This window comes from Camelina sativa, chromosome 4 (genome assembly GCF_000633955.1).
Source record: "Camelina sativa cultivar DH55 chromosome 4, Cs, whole genome shotgun sequence".
Lineage (NCBI taxonomy): Eukaryota > Viridiplantae > Streptophyta > Magnoliopsida > Brassicales > Brassicaceae > Camelina > Camelina sativa.
In genome coordinates this window covers 21,897,632-21,916,550 of record NC_025688.1, presented here as the reverse complement: position 1 = coordinate 21,916,550, position 18,919 = coordinate 21,897,632, and the positions used below count along the sequence as shown (strand labels likewise).

The 18,919-nt window shown below is 36.1% G+C and overlaps 6 protein-coding genes across 9 annotated transcripts in view; 4 read left to right on the top strand and 2 right to left on the bottom strand.

Moving 5' to 3' along the window:
• LOC104781732 (OPA3-like protein) lies at positions 8-1,340 on the top strand. Its single transcript, XM_010506466.2, has 4 exons — positions 8-196; positions 411-545; positions 759-845; positions 940-1,340. The coding sequence occupies exons 1-4, from the start codon at positions 35-37 to the stop codon at positions 1,162-1,164; spliced, it is 609 nt and encodes a 202-aa protein (XP_010504768.1). The 5' UTR covers positions 8-34; the 3' UTR covers positions 1,165-1,340.
• LOC104781730 (phenylalanine--tRNA ligase, chloroplastic/mitochondrial-like) lies at positions 1,564-4,412 on the top strand. Its single transcript, XM_010506462.2, has 10 exons — positions 1,564-1,935; positions 2,058-2,251; positions 2,346-2,552; positions 2,656-2,773; positions 2,918-2,994; positions 3,190-3,369; positions 3,463-3,507; positions 3,621-3,725; positions 3,842-3,955; positions 4,185-4,412. Exons 1-10 carry the CDS (start codon positions 1,731-1,733, stop codon positions 4,233-4,235), a joined length of 1,296 nt encoding a protein of 431 aa, XP_010504764.1. The 5' UTR covers positions 1,564-1,730; the 3' UTR covers positions 4,236-4,412.
• LOC104781731 (probable N-acetylglucosaminyl-phosphatidylinositol de-N-acetylase) lies at positions 4,417-6,758 on the bottom strand. 2 transcript variants are annotated; one of them, XM_010506463.1, is made up of 11 exons: positions 6,651-6,758; positions 6,102-6,210; positions 5,946-6,006; positions 5,789-5,859; positions 5,586-5,650; positions 5,450-5,494; positions 5,295-5,375; positions 5,165-5,232; positions 5,041-5,089; positions 4,796-4,950; positions 4,417-4,682 (listed from the first exon to the last, which is right to left on the bottom strand). In XM_010506463.1, the coding sequence occupies exons 2-11, from the start codon at positions 6,208-6,210 to the stop codon at positions 4,613-4,615; spliced, it is 774 nt and encodes a 257-aa protein (XP_010504765.1). In that variant the 5' UTR covers positions 6,651-6,758; the 3' UTR covers positions 4,417-4,612. The 2 variants fall into 2 exon arrangements, with proteins under 2 accessions (XP_010504765.1, XP_010504766.1); XM_010506464.1 differs by lacking the exon at positions 6,102-6,210 and having other exon boundaries at positions 6,651-6,755.
• Positions 11,172-13,393, top strand: LOC104781728 (basic leucine zipper 61-like). Its single transcript, XM_010506461.2, has 4 exons — positions 11,172-12,133; positions 12,322-12,412; positions 12,513-12,639; positions 13,097-13,393. Exons 1-4 carry the CDS (start codon positions 11,511-11,513, stop codon positions 13,243-13,245), a joined length of 990 nt encoding a protein of 329 aa, XP_010504763.1. The 5' UTR covers positions 11,172-11,510; the 3' UTR covers positions 13,246-13,393.
• LOC104781726 lies at positions 14,869-17,936 on the bottom strand. The gene is made up of 2 exons (XM_010506457.2): positions 15,414-17,936; positions 14,869-15,049 (listed from the first exon to the last, which is right to left on the bottom strand). The coding sequence occupies exon 1, from the start codon at positions 17,808-17,810 to the stop codon at positions 15,426-15,428; it is 2,385 nt and encodes a 794-aa protein (XP_010504759.1). The 5' UTR covers positions 17,811-17,936; the 3' UTR covers positions 14,869-15,049; positions 15,414-15,425.
• Positions 18,053-18,919, top strand: part of LOC104781727 (PLASMODESMATA CALLOSE-BINDING PROTEIN 5-like) — a 2,272-nt gene continuing 1,405 nt past the window's right edge. Inside the window, exons 1-2 of one of the 3 annotated variants that reach the window (XM_010506459.2) lie at positions 18,053-18,557; positions 18,697-18,724. In XM_010506459.2, the coding sequence (XP_010504761.1) occupies positions 18,224-18,557; positions 18,697-18,724 (362 nt within the window). In that variant the 5' untranslated portion in view covers positions 18,053-18,223. The remainder of the gene's footprint in view (positions 18,558-18,696; positions 18,725-18,919) is intronic. The other 2 variants (XM_010506458.2, XM_010506460.2) reach the window with 2 other exon arrangements.

Below are 18,919 nucleotides of genomic sequence, written 5' to 3'. Positions count from 1 at the left end.
TAAAAACCCCAAAGCTAAAACCTTTCTTCTCTCCATGAGCCAGCCGAAGTCTCTGGTGCAACAGACCATGGTCCTGCCGCTTCTGAAGCTAGGAACCCTAGCTCTTCGAACTATCTGCAAACCCATCGCTAATCGCCTTAAAAAAGAAGCTGGTGTTCACCCCAGATTCCGTCAATTCATCATCAACATTGCACAGGTATAAAACTTAAACCCCCAAAAGCTCCGATCTTTGGTTATGATCTTTGGTTATGATCTTTGGTATACCTGTGATCTGATTGCATAAAGTTTCTCTCTTGATATTGTTGGAGATAGCCAAAAAATTCCTGATTTTTTGAATCAAGGGTTTATGAAAAAGCTTCTAAATTGATTTACATTTTTTTTTTGTGTGTGTTGCTCAAAATTTGTGACAGGCGAATCACAGATTTACAACAAAGTTACAAAGACGTGCTTCTGGTCGTGTGACTGATGCAGTTATTCGCCCTTTAAACGAAGAGCGAGCTGTTCAAGCCGCTGCTGATCTTCTTGGGGAACTCTTCGCCTTCACGGTATCTTATGTCTTTTAATAGATTTTGATTGCTTAAGGACTCCTCAAAGGAGACTTTAGTTATATTGATTGTATCAATGAAGTTGTTCTGCATCTACAAGATTCCCTGCAGTTGAAGTCATTTATTACATCAATAAAGATCATCTGCCTCGCCTTAATTGAACTTGTTTTCATCAATTCAATTGGTTCTGAAATAGATTGTTCTCTTCTTAAGGTTGCAGGTGGGGCTCTTGTCTACGAGGTGCAGAGAAATGCTAGAGGAGAAGCGAAAAAAGAAGAGAAGAGACAACAAGAACTAGCTGTGAGCTCTTCTATTCCCCACATGTTAACTATGATGTCTCTATTTGCATCTCTTTGGGATATCATATGTTAACTACTGTGCTTATGTTTACCAGGAAATCAGACAAAAACATGAGAAGATGGAGAAAGAAATTGAAGAGGTGAAACAAAGATGCAGCTTGCTTCATGAAGAGCTTTCTAAGCCGCTTAATGAACAGATTTCTAAGCCCCCTAATGAAGAGGTTCTTAAGCCAAGAGGGTTTGCTTGGCTCTTCAACTACATGTGCTGGCAGAGTACTACTGATCAGAAGATACCCGTAACAGAACTAAAAACCTCATAGATGGTTCTGTTTCTTTGCAAAGCTTTTTAAAGCTTGTTACTTGTAGAGAAGTTTCAGATGTAACCAGATATGTTAACTGCTGAAGAGAAGAGATCTGTGTTCGTTTAGGCTTGGACCATTATTATCTCATAAACCATAATTCGATATTCTTCTTACATTGAAAATGTCGTTCCTGATTTTACTTTTGGTCATTAACTTTTATCTCAATCTTTACTCAATAAAACCCACATCAAGATGGGAAAAGTATATATATAAAAGGTAGGTAGGTGTTGAAAAAAAACATCAAGGTGCAATACCTGAATTATGAAAAATCAAAGTGCTCAATACGCAATTTTCCTCAATTCAAGGAAAGGGGTAAAATAGTAAAGTCACACGATTCAATCCATAAAAATTTCCAAAACCCTACTGCTTTCTAATTCGACACGTCATCATCTCTCCCACTCATCGGAGATTTTCTCCTCTTCTCTTTACAGCCGCCAATCGCCGCCGCGATTCTCTTCATATCGGAGACTTGTCTCCTCTTCTTTTCATCGACGGTGTTTTAACTCTCAGGATTTGGAGACGCCATGACTATTTTCTCAGTTCACTCCACTATCTTCAGTCGAGCTTCAGTGGTTCTTCTCTCTAGCAATGGCTTAAAGCGGTTCTCATTCGCTTCTTCGTTTTCCTCAACCGCCGTGTATTCTCCACGACTCCCTAAAATGAAGAAGCAGCGGCGGTACCCAATCGTCTCTGCTGTTGATATTGGTGGCGTCACAGTTGCTAGAAATGGTTCGTTCGTTATAAGATTTGACTTTTTAAAAGTTGTTTCATTTTAGCTGAAGCTCGTTCTGGGATGTTAAATTTAATATCTTTTAATACTCTTAGTGATGTGTTCAATGTACACTTCGCAGATGTGGTGAAAGATGATGATCCTACAAACAATGTACCAGACTCGATTTTCTCTAAGATAGGAATGCAGCTACACAGAAGAAATAAGCATCCGATTGGGATCTTAAAGAATGCTATATACAGCTACTTTGATTCCAATTACGCTGAAAAGTTTGAGAAGTTCGAAGACCTTTCCCCAATTGTTACCACAAAGCAAGTAAGTTGTCCATACTCAAAGTTTGTATTTTTCTTTTCGGACATATCACTTGGTTTTCAATGTAATTATTCTTTGGGGGTTTTTTTGGTACCAGAACTTCGATGATGTGCTAGTTCCTGCTGATCATGTAAGCAGAAGCCTTAATGACACGTACTATGTCGACCCCCAAACTGTTTTGAGATGCCATACAAGTGCTCACCAAGCTGAGCTGTTGAGGAAAGGTCATAGTCGTTTCCTTGTTACTGGGGATGTTTACCGTAGAGATTCTATTGATTCTACTCATTATCCGGTTTTCCATCAGGTGTTCTATTCTCGAGGTCCCTCTGTTTTTCTACTTTGGCTGTTTTGCTAGACTTCACGTGTTTCTTATACTAGATGTTTATGTTTTCGTTCTATCTATACAGATGGAAGGTTTTTGTGTTTTCTCTCCTGAGGACTGGAACGAGTCTGGCATGGATCCCACTTTATATGCCGCTGAGGATTTAAAGAAATGTCTCGAGGGATTGGCACGCCACTTATTTGGTACGTTAAGTTCCATTATACAATCTAAATTACATGGAAGATGGTTTATTGTATAGTGTAGGATGATGTTCTCATTAACTTCAAAAGAAAGTGGGGAAATGTATATGAAACTGTTTGATATGAACTTCATATTTTGGCTGCCAGGTTCTGTGGAGATGAGATGGGTTAATACATACTTCCCATTTACCAATCCATCTTTTGAGCTTGAAATATATTTTAAGGTAATCTTTCGTTTTCCTTTCTGATATATTGCATAACTATGCTTTAAAGAGACATACTTCTATTTTTGTGTGGTCTTCTTATCCCAAAGATGATAGCCCAAAACCTCCAACCAGTCTTCTATGAAGGAAATTATAGCATCTAACACAAACGTCAGTTTCTCGACTAACGTAAGCTGTATCTGGTTATCGATTCAGGAAGACTGGTTGGAGGTTTTGGGCTGTGGGGTGACCGAGCAAGTAATTTTGAAACAAAGTGGATTAGAAGATAAGGTTGCGTGGGCCTTCGGACTTGGACTTGAGAGACTTGCTATGGTTTTGTTTGACATCCCTGATATAAGACTTTTCTGGTCATCCGATGAACGATTCACTACCCAGGTAATTACTTTGGTGACAACTTAAAAAAAGGAGATTAATCATCTATAATGTGACTTACTTTTCTCACATCAATGTATTTGATGGTACATGCAGTTTGGAAAAGGAGAACTTGGAGTCAAATTCAAGCCATATTCAAAGGTTAAACATTTCTTTCCATCTTCATGTCCATGTCTTGTAGTCAAATGAAGTTTAGTTTAAGACCAATTTGTCTTCCAAGTTTTAACGATGGCAACTGAAATCTTGTTCTGCAGTATCCTCCTTGTTACAAGGACATCAGTTTCTGGATTAGTGATGCATTCACAGAGAATAACTTTTGTGAAGTTGTTAGAGGAATTGCTGGGGATCTTGCTGAAGAGGTACATACCTTATCTTTTTATTGGTCAGGAGAAAATACCAAGAATCGAGCTAATTTTCAGCTTTATCATCACGTTCTTCAGAGTGATTGTTTATAGCCTTTATCATCCATGTGCAGGTGAAGTTAATTGACAAATTCACAAATAAGAAAGGGATGACGAGTCATTGTTACAGAATCGTGTTCCGTTCAATGGAGCGCTCTCTTACGGACGAGGAGGTCAATGATTTGCAGGTAATCGTATTTGTGTCTCCGTTCTACATTAATCCGGGATATAACATTGAGAAAAAGGCACTTATTAACGAGTAAGGATGTCAAAACCTTTTTTAGCTGAAAGGACACTATTTCAAATAACCAACCATAAGAAAAGTCGTAATAGGAAAGTAGCATTTGTGTTGTTATATGTTGTTATATGTTGTTAAGTGTTAAACGGGTTTTGAAATGGTGATTTATCGAAATGCAGAGCAAAGTGCGTGTTGAGGTGGAAAAGAAGCTAAATGTTGAATTAAGGTGAGAATTTTGACAAGAAGAGTTGTATTGCAGACAGATGATGAGCATTTTAGGTTTGACATTGAAATTCCTATTTCCTACATAAAATTTGTTTACTTCTGGCTGAATTACATTACTCTCAAATAAAAATATATGTACATTGGTTTTTGTTATTAAAGGAAATAAAAATAAGGTGGCTCTATGTCTTATGCTTCAACTTGGCAAAGCTTTTGTGACTGTTTGCATCTGAATGAGTCAAGTGTTTTACACAAAATAATTATACAGAATGCCAAATCAATAAATCGTCAATGATCCAACATTACAAGCTACCGTATTTGTTCAAAATTGTTTAACCATTGCCTCAGACAAGTGCTCGTTAGCTGAGTAGCCTCAAAATCTGACTCAAGGAATGATTCTATTAAGTGTATTCGTGTATGTGTAGCTTGAAAACGAAACAAAAAGCTTCCGAAACCTGCACAATCACAAACAAAGAAAAAAACAGAGGTTCATGTTTCAGTTTTACCATTCACATTCATCATGGTCACAGATAAAAAAGTAAGTATATCATATCTGGTGGAGACATACCAAACCCATTGGCTTAAATGTTGTGCCATTGCTTTGAAGCTTTTCCAAGGCTGCTCGTTTATGATGATTACATTACTTGGATGTTTTTTGGCGGATAAAATTGACAGCCAAATGTCAACAGGTCCACAGTACTTGCGAAAGATATTTAGGCTTACCTGGTATACAAAGCATGTAATCTTTTAGCTGAATCGTAAGAGAGCTTGCAGGATACCTTTCAGTTCCAAGAAAATAAAGTAACGACTTACGAGTTCCCAAGCTTTGATATGTCTTCCTGAATTAGTCAGCAAGAACGTTCTGCACGTACAACACAGTGATTAGGAAGGATTCTGCGATTTCATGACTACGGAATAGAAAGAAGTCTTAACGTACAATACTCCACGATGCACATCTCGGTGATTGCAATGACCAGAAACACCATAGTTATCGAATGTTATGATCTGAAAGCAGCTCACAGAGAATCAGATGCGGAAATAATTCTAAGTTAAGAGCCAAGTCATACCGTGTGGATATCGTGTTTAGTGACTTCTTCTTCGATAATTTCTGTTAGCAAATCATGGTTCCATACTTGCCCAAAGCCATCCTGAGCGAGAGGATATAATATACGTATTCCCTCAAATGATAAACAATGTACTGGGGAGATATATTTGCACTGACCTGTAAATTTGGATGGTCCAGAACTTTTAACTGTTGAAGCGGAACCTGCATCACGTTCGATATATATATTATTAGCAAACACGTTTTTACTGCAAGGACAAGAAACACAGATCCTTTCTTTGTCAAATTGGATTACCTTGAGCACTGCACACGCTTGATGCAGCTCATTTTTCCTAATGTTTCCCATACCATCAGCGTTACCTGAAATATACAAATTCATCTATAGTGTCCAAAATGAATTCCAAACTGCATTTCAGTAGCATCCTTTTACTAACCAATTCCACAACTTTGAAAAGGAAAGTAATACAGCCACCTAAAAAGTATGATAAGGCATATTACCTGTAGACAAGCATAATATGTGAAGATTGTAAACATTGGAAGTTAAGTAGTTTATCGTTGGAGAAAAGAACCTGTCAAGAAACGTCAAAGACCAATCTCTCAGCAAAACAGAAATTACTAATCTCGACATTTCGATCAATCAAGCTCAAAAACTTACATTGACTCATCATCAGGATGTGCTATAACGAACATAACATTTTTCTTTTGAGGGTTTTTACCTGAAATCCAAAGACAATGAGATATCAAATTCTGCATCAAAAGTTAACGTAAATGAGTAATCAAATAGTGAAAAAACCGGTTTCTGGCTACTTGCCATCATCAAGAATAGTGGCTCGGGAGCTAGATGTTGCTCCGAAGAAAATTTTGCATAAAGAAGCCACCCAGATAACAATCAGAGAAACAGAAACCACAAGCCATGCCATCTGACACCATAGATGACATTTGAATCAATTCAAAGTTTTCAGCATATAAATGGAGAAGCCCCAAGAAGAAAGTAATAAAAACAAGACTGATCAAGTCTAACAAATAATAAGTCTTAATTGTTTCATGATGGATCAAATTCATACAAATAAGTCGAACTTAACTCGTTTAAGGTGAGGAGCTCAGAGACTTGTTCAATTTAAAGAATGAACAGAGCAGACAAGTAAACAAAAAGTTTCAAACTTTGTAAGCAAATCAAACTCAGAATACGAATAACAACTGTAGAATTGAAAATCAGTTTGATGAAACTCGTGTTTGCCCAAATTCGCAGATTCATGAATCCACATTGGAGATGAACATAACAGAAACATTCTTCCATTCCCTAGGATCAAGCTAAGGGAGATCAGAGACTGAAACGACGAAACCAAAGAAGAGAACCTACCGAAGCTGGGGGTGAGAAGGTAAGAGCTTGATGACGGCGACGAGGCGGCGTTGGAGGCTGATCGACGGTGAGGAGGAGGAAGGAAGCGATCGACGTAATAAGACGGAGACTTTTTCTTACGAAATTATTTGGGCTTTCAAAAGAAATTATTTGGACTTTGAAAAGGGCCCAACTAACTACAGCCCAGGTTACCGAGTCGGGTCATATATTGGATCTTCGCCGGAGAAAGATGATTGTATTTACGACTTTGCCCCTTAAAACATAACAAAACACAAAAACAAAAGAAAAAACAAAAAACAAAAAAAAATCTTAAAAATACTTTCAACAACCCATACTATATAAAAGATAATTGCCCCTTTAATTTAAGATACTTCTAACAATACTATAATTTATAAGAAACTTAAAAAATAAAATGTAAATAAAAAGGTTTAATAAGGGCTCTAAAAAAGTCATATACCGTTTAAAAAAAATGAAATAGCTCAATAAATAAATAAAATCACAATATAACAACCAAAAATATACATATAAACTGTTTTGTGACGGTGCAGAAGCCGGATTCTTGTAAGAAAATGATGAGTTCACGAGTTTAAACTAAAACTATACTTTACCTTATCTAATTTCAATTAGGACCGCATAAAGTATAAAAGAAATTTCCCGACAGATCAAACTGCCTTCACGTTACTTATGCTCCCACCTTATATTATATACTGTTATCATATATACAAACTGCCTTTTGATTATTATTCTTTTAGATCAAGCTTTTTTCCCCAATTCACAAAAACACAGTAACATGCATAATGATTAGTCACAAGTTGAACTATATTAAAAATTCGATGCTTTTCTTCTCTTTTTTTTTATATTAAAGTTATATGGCTGTGAACGCGTAACTTCCGTGTGAATCATCCATCAGTTAAGAAATACCTACGATTTTAAATAAATTTATATATTTCACGAAAACAAATGGTACGATAAAAACCATCACACTTGTTTTTACCATGTATCTTTGTTCATGTCATTGTCAGATGTATAATTCGCAGAAAACAAACGCGTGATCCATATACATATGTATATATATATATAATCACTATATTATAAAGTTTAGTGATTTGGTTGCAATTAAATAGGAATTGGATCGGAAAAGATGCAGTACTCTTGTGATTTGTGTGACCTTATATGACAGTGAAAAAACATGTACGAATCGTTACGGAAGATTCCGTATGTTTTTGTGTTCTTTCTACCTCCACATTCTTATTTATTACAATTTTTATTGTTTTGGTTTGCTTCTGATCATATATATATGTACATTGTTAGTATTAATTTAGATGAAAGATTCCACAGAACGTATTTTGGCTTATACGGAAAATCTAAAAACAAGATGTACAGTACTGAAAATAAATTTTTGTAATTTAATTACTCTTCAACTAAAACACGAGTTACTAGCTTTTTTTAACAATTTGGTGCCATGACATGAAGCCTTAAGCCTACATTAATTACTAGTGTATCGAATAATCTGTCACATTTGATTGGTCTTGTCAGATATTGCGATTCTCAATGCTCAATCATTTTGCTGGTCATCAAGATATTACTCCTAAGCTACTACTAGTAAAATGCATTTTTGAAATTTGTGCAATTCATTTCTCCGTTTCTCCATAATACTTGGAAATAAACCCATCTTTTTATCCATACATTCGAGCTGTTGTTTGTTTTTCAATGGATTTAGATTAAAGATAACTTACTTTTAATCTCTTTTGCTTATATTTTTCTCAATTATCTCATATTTTACGTACGGTATTTTCTTATAAATTATTGAAAAATATTTTGTGTTATTAAAAAAAAGAATAAGTATTTGTGAACCGTAAACAATATATAATAATATATCTTTTTCAAAAAAAACAAAATAATATATTATACAAAACCTTGCGGACCACAGTATGCATATATAAGATATGTGCATATATATATATATGCATATGTGAAGCAGAATTGGGTGGATTAAGAGGGAGTTATTGGTTCCATGATTTTAATGGATTTGAAAATCCAAACAAAAATCACGTGTTATTCAATCATTGATTTTAAAATACTTATCAAAATTATGTGTTATTGGTTTTATGATTTACAAATACTTCTTAAAATCTCATGTTATTCAGTTAATGATTTATTTTTGGATTTCAAAATCCACGTTATATTGTAAATGGATTTGAGTGGATTTGATAGTGCAAAATAGAATGATTCAAATCCAAAGAGAAACATGTTATTTCAAAATCCAAGCGTTTTAATTTTTAGAATTTACAATTTCATATGAATTTAGATTTCATCTCTCCAATAACAACCCTAAGAATGTGAGGAGAAGCACATGGAAGCACGCATGAACATGTTTGTATTCATAGGCAACCACTTTCAGTTTTTATATAATGACTAATTGTGCAAACATTATTACCACTTTTTTTTTTTCTTTTTGGTGAAATCAAACATTACTACGCCTACTACTCTACTAGTATACTTATTTTATTGTGTACTTCTTACTTCTTTTTTTTCTGTATACCGGAAATTCTCTTGTTTTTTTTAATATGTAAAATTAACTTCAGACCAAACATGGTAACTTCAGACCAAACATAGTAACTTCAGACCAACATGGTATTTATCTTTTGATACGAAGTTTCCTCTTCAAGAGAAACTTGAATTCGGGTATAAACTCAAAAAGAAAACAGTTTTCGACATGTCTTTTTATATTTGTTTTTAATTTTCACCTCTTTAACTAATTTTTTATTTGATAATGCACTTTATTTATATCCTTTAAACTAATCATATGATTCGCCAATGCCGTATATGCTATATAATTTCCACTAATTGAGTTTTTTTAAAGTTTTATTTTCGTTGGCCAAAAGGTGCCCTCATTCTACGTCCAATACTTTGGTTAAATTGTTATTTCAAATCTACTAATTATCGTCGAATTCCATTTTCTCGTAGCTTTTAGAATTATTTTTGCCGGGCTTGTTGTAGAAATTTTGTAGTTTGGTCTTATGTAGAAATTAAAGAGAATATTCTTAGAGTACTATGTTAGAGGACCACCATTGATGTTTGGATTGTTTGGAGTAAAAAGTGTATTAAAAACATTTAAATTGAATTGTATGTATCATATGAATAGTGAAACAATAGACAGTTTGAACGAACCATTGAAAAACTTAGAACTAGGAAATAATTTCATAACCTTTATTTTTTCTTCTAGCTAGATGCATACAATTTTGTTTTAACAACTTATATTTTTAATACATACATACCTATTGTAGCAATCTAATTTGAACCGAAACAAGTTCTTCTTTACATTTTTTTTCGTTCTCATTAGGCATCTATTTTATAAAAGTTTATATTTTTTTAGTTTCCTTTTTCATCATCTATATACAAAATTTCGATCCAATAAATGATCTTCTGTTTTATAAACAAATAATCAAATAGATTGGCCTACATGGGGCTTTGGTTTGGGGAGAAGCAAAAATAGAGAGGGAGAGGTCTCACAAGTCACAAAATATTATACAAAATAAAAACAAAGCACATGTTCTGACACATGAACATGGTTCCTTCTTCACTTCTCCTTTTCTTTCAACAGCTCATTTCTCTCTATCTCTCCACTCTTCCACTACTCTCAGCCTCCCACTAAATTCATTCTTCTCTCTTATATTTTATAATGCTTTTCTCCCCTAAATTAGCATAGCACTGTCATAATTTTCTATATATATGTTACAACTTACAACTGATGATTGGTTTTCTTGCTATTTGATTGTTTATAGTATTGAGGGAGTTAATTCTTTGATTGTTTATATATACACAAGCTTCTATATATAAACTAAATTGTACATGTGAAGGACAGAAAGAGAAGTGTATTAATTGTATTGGACTATTCTTCTTTGTCATTTGATAAAGTGGCCACTCTTATGCCTTCAACTCATTAATGTCCATACTCCATACACACTGTGTTATATAACCTTATAAGCATTTAGGTGTAATTGCGAGTTAAACTAAGTGATAAGAGAAAGCTGTACGTGTTTACTATATAATGACTCAAATGATAACAGTTTAATGATATATATATATATGTATATGTATGTTCAATCTTTGAATGTCAGAAACTAAACTTACAAGTGTACTCTTCAATCGGTTCGTGGTATACACATAGTATTCATATTAAATTCATATGATATTTCCGGTAGCATTAGGCCAAGTGTCAGCTCGTCGGACGGCCAGAAAACAAGGCGGATGAAATGATCGAACGGCGGAGAAAGGATGAGGGAAGAGCGGGGGCATGTGAAAGAGAGAAACATAAGAATGTTTCCAAAGGATTCATATAATATTATATCATACATACAATATACATTGTTTTAGTAGAGAAAAAAAAAAAGAAAAGTCTCTAACCAAAGAATTTAGCGAAGACAAATCAAGGGGAGGAGGGGTTCACTAAGAGCACGTGCTGCCTGATTCTCCATTTTGCTCATCTTAAAGCTTTTCTCCTCTTTTTTTTTTTTCTTCTTCCGAAACAGCTGTTTCATAGCTGTCCGATCTCTCTCTACCCCCATGTGACCCACTCTGAGATATAACCCTTTGAGATCGAATCCATTTCTATAATTTATTTAGCTTTTTTCATATATTATAAAAATTATCTTATCTCATGCATCCCTCTCTCTATATCTCTTACTTCTGTTTTGTATAACTACTCTTTGTTATACATAGCCACTTTAGTTACTCTGGTTTGTTTCTCATCCCTCCTCTGTTTTAAAACTTTGATGATCTAAATTCCCTTCTTGATCCTTTCGTTTCTTTTTTTCTTCAATTCTTGAATATAAAAGTGTGCCATTAAATCTCTCATTAATGGCACAACTCCCTCCAAAAATCCCAACCATGACGACGCCAAATTGGCCTGACTTCTCCTCCCAGAAACTACCTTCCATCGCCGCAACCGCAGCAGCCGCAGCAACAGCCGGACCACAGCAACAAAACCCTTCGTGGATGGATGAGTTTCTCGACTTCTCAGCGACTCGCCGTGGTACACACCGTCGTTCAATCAGCGACTCCATCGCTTTCCTCGAACCACCTTCCTCCGGCGTCGGGAACCACCACTTCGACAGGTTCGACGACGAGCAATTCATGTCCATGTTCAACGACGACGTACACAACAACCACAATCATCACCATCACAACAGCAACAACCTCAACGGCAATGTGGGTGCTACACGTTCCTCCTCCAACACCTCTACGCCGTCAGACCACAATAGCCTAAGCGACGATGATAACAAAGAAGCACCACCGTCCGATCATGATCATCACATGGACAATAACATAACCAACCAAAACAACGCCGCCGGAAACAATTACAACGAATCAGACGAGGTCCAAAGCCAGTGCAAGACGGAGCCACAGGATGGTCCGTCGGCGAATCAAAACTCCGGTGGAAGCTCCGGTAATCGGATTCACGATCCTAAAAGGGTAAAAAGGTAATTAATATTCTTATTTACTATTTCCAAAAACCCCCAAGGAAGGTCATGCATGCACGTACAGTTATAATTAATAATCTGATAAAATTCGATATACCGTTTTTTGTAAAAATAGTTATAAAAAAGCGTGTCACATCGATAAAATCTAAATTTTGTGTTTTTTTTTTTTTTGCTGAATTTTTCTACAGAATTTTAGCAAATAGGCAATCAGCACAGAGGTCAAGGGTGAGGAAACTGCAATACATATCAGAGCTTGAACGAAGCGTTACTTCATTGCAGGTAAAGTTTTTACACACAATTGGATATACATGATGTGTAGTAATCAAAATTAAAATTAAAATACTAATTAACAAATCATTTAAATTGTGGAAAACTGAAGACTGAAGTGTCAGTGTTATCGCCAAGAGTTGCGTTTTTGGATCACCAGCGATTGCTTCTCAACGTCGACAATAGCGCTATCAAACAACGAATTGCAGCTTTAGCCCAAGATAAGATTTTCAAAGACGGTAATTTCCTATTTCTTTTACTTCAAATTTCCCATAAATTCCTCTGAATATATTTGCCATATCAAATTGTAGAATCTCTGTTTTTTTACTAGTACTGTCATGATTTTCAATCCATGTATTTAATACTCACTGACAATATATATAGGCAATGCATGCTTCATGATTCATATACTTACAAAAATTTCATGAATTATATATTGTTTTGGTAGCTATTCTATTCCTTTTAAAAGGTTTATGGACATCTCTAAAATCATTTTCATAATTTGGGTCTAGCTTGTAATCATGGATCACAACATCACTAGATAATAGTCTGATTAATAAGCTAGAACAACTGTCCATACATGTGTGCTCATATGACGACATAAGTATGTATATTAAAATGAAACATGTGACACTTCATTGCATGTTAATTAGGCCTATATTGACAGTAGTAGTTGTAAATTTTAATATTTTACAGCTCATCAAGAAGCTTTGAAGAGAGAAATAGAGAGACTTCGACAAGTATATCATCAACAAAGCATCAAGAAGATGGAGAATAATGTTTCCGATCAATCTCCGGCCGATATCAAACCGTCCGTTGAGAAAGAACAGCTCCTCAATGTCTAAAGCTGTTCTCTCATTTAAGATATTTATCTCTTCATGGCGAAAAGATTCTTGACTATAAAACCTCTTTGTGTCAAGAAATTAATTTATCAAAGAAGAGGACTTTTTATTTTTATTTTAATCTAATCACATTTTTTTAAGTTGTGATGAATTTGCTTTTGGTGTATCTGATTTTTTTTTTTTTTTTCTNGGGGGGAAAGTGGGAATGATATGTAAAAAGAATTTAGCTGATTTGTTGTTTATTCAATTTTTTTGTTGGAGTGTCTAAGCATTGTGTACTAATTGGTATTTTCCCCGAATATTTGTTTTTCCATCATTTTATTGTCAATAGAGATATCGAATAGTCCCACTTTAACATGGTTCAAAATTTTAATGTGTACCATCCATCCATGATCCATATAATAAAAATATATAACAATGAATATTTCGTTTAGATTGACAAAAAGAACAATGTTTTGGAACCATGAAATGTTTACACAGATAGTTTCAAGATTTATATTTGAAGTGACTGAAAGCGATTTCTCATTCCTTAAAAACTCCAACGAAATATAATTTCGTTGTTAAGGAAATATCAATTAATTAAGATGATTTTAATAATCAGTCTTTAAATTTCCTTTTGAAAAACAAAAGTGAAAATGTAAGATTTTTTTTTTTTTTTTTGGGTAAAAAAATGTAAGATGTTAACTAGCCAATGTAGCCATTTCCCTACGTAGGGACTGGACATGTAGATGATGTCATATAGAATCTAGATGGTAACTACTATATGCAGTTAACAGAAACACGTCACAAATATTATTATAAGTTGCTGAATTACAGACCATAAACAAAAAAGGATTAATGAGTTTATGCTTTTTTTTTTTTATGAATCAAAAACCCTTTATGAGAAATTAGGGTCAAAGTGGGTCAAAATCTGAAAATGTGGGGTGAAAAAAGGGAAAAAGGGAGAACGTGGAGACATCTGAAAGCTAAGCTGTAAGTTCACGTGCTATGTTCCTTTGGCTGGACCACTACGGTCTTGCTACATGATTGGCTTTGTTTCCTCTGCTTTACATATTTTTTTTCTTTTTTTTATAATAATGTTTATCAAAACAATTTATATTTTTAGTTTGTTTTGAAAGTTAAACGAGACGGTCAAAGTAAAAAAATGGTGAAAGGAATAAAAGTTACAGAGGAAAGCTACAAAGTAGCACTAGCAAGGTTAATTTAAAAGAATAATTTTTTTGAGGATAAGCTTAAGAAAGGAAAAAAAAAAGAAAAAAAAAAGACAATAGGTTAGTGGTCTTGTGTTGGCCCTATTGGGAAATGTATGAACGCGAGATATTGTCAGTTATGTCAGTGCAATACCTATTCGATCCTCTCATTGAGCCTTACATACACCTTTCTACTAGTCTATATAGATAAATTTTTTTCCTTTTGGGAGAACAAACTTTAAACACAACAATTAGAGCTCGATATGTACAGAACCAATACCAAACTACAGTATATCAGACAAACCAGACCATTCGCCCAAAAGTCTACACTAAATCAATTTGACCTCGATTATGTATACTAAGGACTGGACACGCACACCGAACACTGGGGAGTCTCCAAGTTGTTCATCACAGTATGTTAACCAAAACTCAAAGATGATTGAATGTTTACTGCTAATTAAGACTTCGCATTGATCACAACCGTTGGTTTACATTTCCTAAGAGAAGATAAAGAAGAGATTAGATTCGATCATCATTGTCTATCATACAATATGAGGATGCTAAATTGATGTTTGTTCAAAAGAGCTTCTTCAAAAGCTTCACCGATTTGCATAAACCTACAATATTGAGACAACAAATCAGCTATATAGTAACTAAAAAGTTGTATATAATTCAATAAGCCATACTGGAGAAAGAAGAAGATAATCAAGTAGGTGGATATTAATCAGGGATGACTATGGAGTTAAACAATAAGAGAACATTTTGAGATATTTAGAATCTTAAGCATATATATGCTCATCTACTAAATCCGTACTTTATTGTGTGTCTTACTGCTCATCTAATATACTCAGACTTCACGAGCAAATTCAAGATTCCTCTATAATGACTATAGGGAGAGGATACATCGTTCTAATAACCAATTCAACAAAAAAGGGCAAAGTTATGCTGGAAGTTTTGGTAAAGGAGTAACGTATTACGTACCTTGAGAGCATCTTAAGTTTCTTCTGTAGCAGCAGCCACTTCAGCTGTCTCATGATTCTTGCAATCCGAAACTGTTTCTTCTGTAGCAGCACCCACTTCAGATGTCTCATTCTTCTTGCTTTCAGAAACTGTTTCTCTCAAAATCTTCGCTTCATTTTCAATCTCGATGAGTTTCTCGTTTTGCGATTCTACTGTTTCCCTGAGTTCTTCAAATATTTTAAGCCAGCGACTTTCAAACTCCTCAATCTGTCTCTTTGCTAGAGCTCGTGTTATCCTGTCTTCCTCTTCTTGCTTCAATCTCAGCTTTTCAATTTCAGTAGTGCTCAACACCAAACCTCCCGAACCTTTGACATCCTTGTAGACCGGTGTATCATCGCGCAAAGGGCAATGTTTTCTGTGCTCTCTTGATGCCTTTTTTGTTACTTTCAAAGCCTTTCGATAACCCTCTACTACACTTGTCATCATACGAAGCTCACTCTCAAGCTTGTAGATCATCATATCTTTCCTCTGTTGCTCCTCAAACTTGGTTCTTTCCAATTCCTGAATCATAGCTGCCTTGCTTTGAAGTTCATTCATCAGATACTGCTGGTGCATAACAGATTGTTCACGCTCTCTCTCTTTTTCAGCAAATGACAACCTAGCTTTTTCCATCCAATATGCCATCTGATCAAACATCACCTCACCTGAGGGTGGTTTATCATCCCAAGAGGGTTCTTCGGTCCTCAACCTCTTATTGCCGGGGTTATGAGAGTGATAAGTAATATCGTTCTCATGTTCAACCTCCCTCCTGTTGTTGCCGTTCCCAAACAGAGAAGAACTACCTGAACCCATAGCCATATGCATGTCAACCCTAGAACCAAGGAAATCACCACCAATCGAATTGCCATGAATTTGTAACCCGGAGTTATAACCTAATGGAGATGCATCTCCCAACATGAGGTTCTCTTGGCCAACTCCATGAAGGGAAACACCATTTGGAAAAAAAGGAAAACCCCCATCATGCTTTTCTTTATCTTCCTCAGCTTCCTCTTCGCCAACATCTTCAATTGGTTCATCTTCACCCATTTCCATGGATCCTTCGATATGATCCTCTTCGTCTTCCTCCCTAGCACTACTAAGATTGCAACGGCGAAGGAAATGAGAACCAGCATGAGTGTCTTCATTCCATGCCCACCTTTCATCCACTTCTTTCTTATTCTCCTCAACATCCATTGGCTGTCCTTCAACAGGACCTCTCTCCTCCTCAGACACCATTTCTGACACAGCATCTTGCCCGAGATTCAATTCGATCATATGTTCGTCCACATACTTGTCTTCTTTTGACTCGGTGGCACCATCATCCCTTCCTAACCCTGGAGCACCAACATGTTCCTCCTTAACCTCCAAACAATCTTCTTTCGGCGATTTCACCAAAAAATCAACCTCCTTTACATCATCATCATCGTCATCATCCTCATCCACCTCAGGCGTTTCCCTTAGTAAATCTTCTTTCTGTGTTTTGATCAACAGCTGGAGATGAGAAGCAAAAAAACAATCGCCGAGTAGAGGCTCAGCTTTCAGTTCTTTCTCAACCATTAACCAGAGCAATTTAGACCAATCTAACTTTTCCAAATGCTTTTGCTTTATATCCCTAGTCCAATCAACAACCTCTACAGGCATAATCCACATATCATCTCTCTGCAGTAGAACCCAAGTTGAAAGAAACTCATCAACAAACCTTACTGATTCATCACTTTCCAGAAGTTGTCTCTCCTCCTCCGTGATATCAAGCTCTTTCTTCTTAGGCAATTTCAAGGCACGAGCCAAATCAGGACGGCTGACATTAATCCTTAGCCCGTTCACATAGCTGCATCTACCCTCTGAGTTATAATACGCGACAAGGTTCGCCACTAGATCTTGACGGATGTTTTGATCAAACTCCAAATGCACAAAATCCCACAGACCTAACAACTTCAATAGCTTCTCGTGCCGAGCAAAATCTAGGGTTTTACATGGCACGAAAGCAATCGGCTTCAAAGTTTTCAAAAGTACCTGAAACTTATCCTTGGCCCTCTCCTGCTGTTTTCGTTTCTTCTGATTCACTTTCTTCCGCTTCGGCGGCCCACCTCCGCGGCGGTTATTTACGGCAAGCGGCGCGTCCATATCGTCTTCTTCGTTCCTGCTTTCCTCAATCGACGCTTCTAATTGCTGATCCCTCGCTTCGGACTCCTCCGGATCCTGCAAACTCTTCTGCGTTTCTTCGTCCTGTGTTGATTCTAGATTTAGGGCTTTGTCGGCGACGGGATTCGCATTCTCCAACGAAACACTTCCTTGCTCACCTACTACTACTAAACTCGGTTTCTCAATTAAACTAGGGTTCCCAGAAAGAGCATCTGGATCTGACGGAGAAGAAGCCATAGAGAAGAGCTGATTCTTTCCTCGGAAATACTTAAACTTGAGAGTCAGTCAATTACACGGTCGCGACGATGACATTAAGAAGAAGAAAAAAAAACCTTTCTCAACTAAATCAACCAATCAAAAAAAAGTCACATCATCAATCCGAGCACTTAATTTCCATTCGCCGGTATTAATGTCTCTCACTTACCTCCTTTCATGGGCCGAATTAAAGGCCCAACCCAACTAAACGCTTAAATCCAAATAAACACCAAAATTATTGAGACTCTTCAGATTCGTCACTGTTAGATCTCTCTCTCTCTCTCTTTCATCTTCTCCGATACCTTTAACGGTAACTCTCTAAGTGCTCACTGCTCAAATCAGCGGTTACGGCAAAAAAAAAGAAACCCCCAAAAACCTTCTTCGCGATACTCGTTATGACTGTCTCTTGCTTCTCTTTAGTCGCTGCGACGGCGGCGATGTTAATGGTGGTTGCGACTGCGCAGATCGGAGGTCAAGTGTTGCAAGTGGAGTTATGGTGCGTAGCGAAGAACAACGCGGAAGATTCTTCACTACAGACTGCGATTGAGTGGGCTTGTGGTCAAGGCGGTGCCGATTGTGGTCCGATTCAGCAAGGTGGACCTTGTAACGACCCGACGGATGTTCAGAAAATGGCGTCGTTCGTTTTCAATAATTACTATCTGAAGAACGGTGAGGCTGATGAGGCTTGCAATTTCAACAATAACGCTGCTCTTACTTCACTCAATCCCAGTAAGCTAAAAAGCCTTTCTTCTAATATTTGTTAGGTTAGTGGAATCAGGATTATATAATGATGATCTCTTGTTTTTTGAAATTCAAGTTTTAGATTCAGATTTGATACATTTGTATGTGTGTGTGTGTGTGTTTTCAGGTCAGGGAACTTGCAAATACCCTTCGAGGTAATCAATTTCAAACTCTCTTGAGCAATTTGGTGATTTGGTTCTTAGATTGTTGAAAATACATGAAATGGATGATGTCTCTGTGTTGTTTTGGTCACTGATGATTCACATCTCTCTATAACTGATCTCATTCTTTTATGTAACTCAACAATACTCTCATGATGGTGTGCAGTAAGGGAGGAGTGAACAATGGTC

Bases quoted from the DNA above. Each gene is read 5' to 3' on its own strand.
- LOC104781731 (XM_010506463.1), bottom strand. From the start codon at position 6,210: ATGGCATGGCTTGTGGTTTCTGTTTCTCTGATTGTTATCTGGGTGGCT. The intron at 4,951-5,040 runs GTAAGTCGTTAC...TTTGTATACCAG, and splicing joins ATATCAAAGCTTGGGAACTC to GTAAGCCTAAATATCTTTCG. The intron at 4,683-4,795 runs GTATGTCTCCAC...GTGATTGTGCAG, and splicing joins CATTTAAGCCAATGGGTTTG to GTTTCGGAAGCTTTTTGTTT.
- LOC104781726 (XM_010506457.2), bottom strand. From the start codon at position 17,810: ATGGCTTCTTCTCCGTCAGATCCAGATGCTCTTTCTGGGAACCCTAGT.
- LOC104781728 (XM_010506461.2), top strand. From the start codon at position 11,511: ATGGCACAACTCCCTCCAAAAATCCCAACCATGACGACGCCAAATTGG. The intron at 12,134-12,321 runs GTAATTAATATT...ATTTTTCTACAG, and splicing joins GATCCTAAAAGGGTAAAAAG to AATTTTAGCAAATAGGCAAT. The intron at 12,640-13,096 runs GTAATTTCCTAT...AATATTTTACAG, and splicing joins AGATAAGATTTTCAAAGACG to CTCATCAAGAAGCTTTGAAG.
- LOC104781730 (XM_010506462.2), top strand. From the start codon at position 1,731: ATGACTATTTTCTCAGTTCACTCCACTATCTTCAGTCGAGCTTCAGTG. The intron at 2,252-2,345 runs GTAAGTTGTCCA...TTTTGGTACCAG, and splicing joins CAATTGTTACCACAAAGCAA to AACTTCGATGATGTGCTAGT. The intron at 2,553-2,655 runs GTGTTCTATTCT...CTATCTATACAG, and splicing joins ATTATCCGGTTTTCCATCAG to ATGGAAGGTTTTTGTGTTTT.
- LOC104781732 (XM_010506466.2), top strand. From the start codon at position 35: ATGAGCCAGCCGAAGTCTCTGGTGCAACAGACCATGGTCCTGCCGCTT. The intron at 197-410 runs GTATAAAACTTA...AATTTGTGACAG, and splicing joins TCATCATCAACATTGCACAG to GCGAATCACAGATTTACAAC. The intron at 846-939 runs GTGAGCTCTTCT...TATGTTTACCAG, and splicing joins AGAGACAACAAGAACTAGCT to GAAATCAGACAAAAACATGA.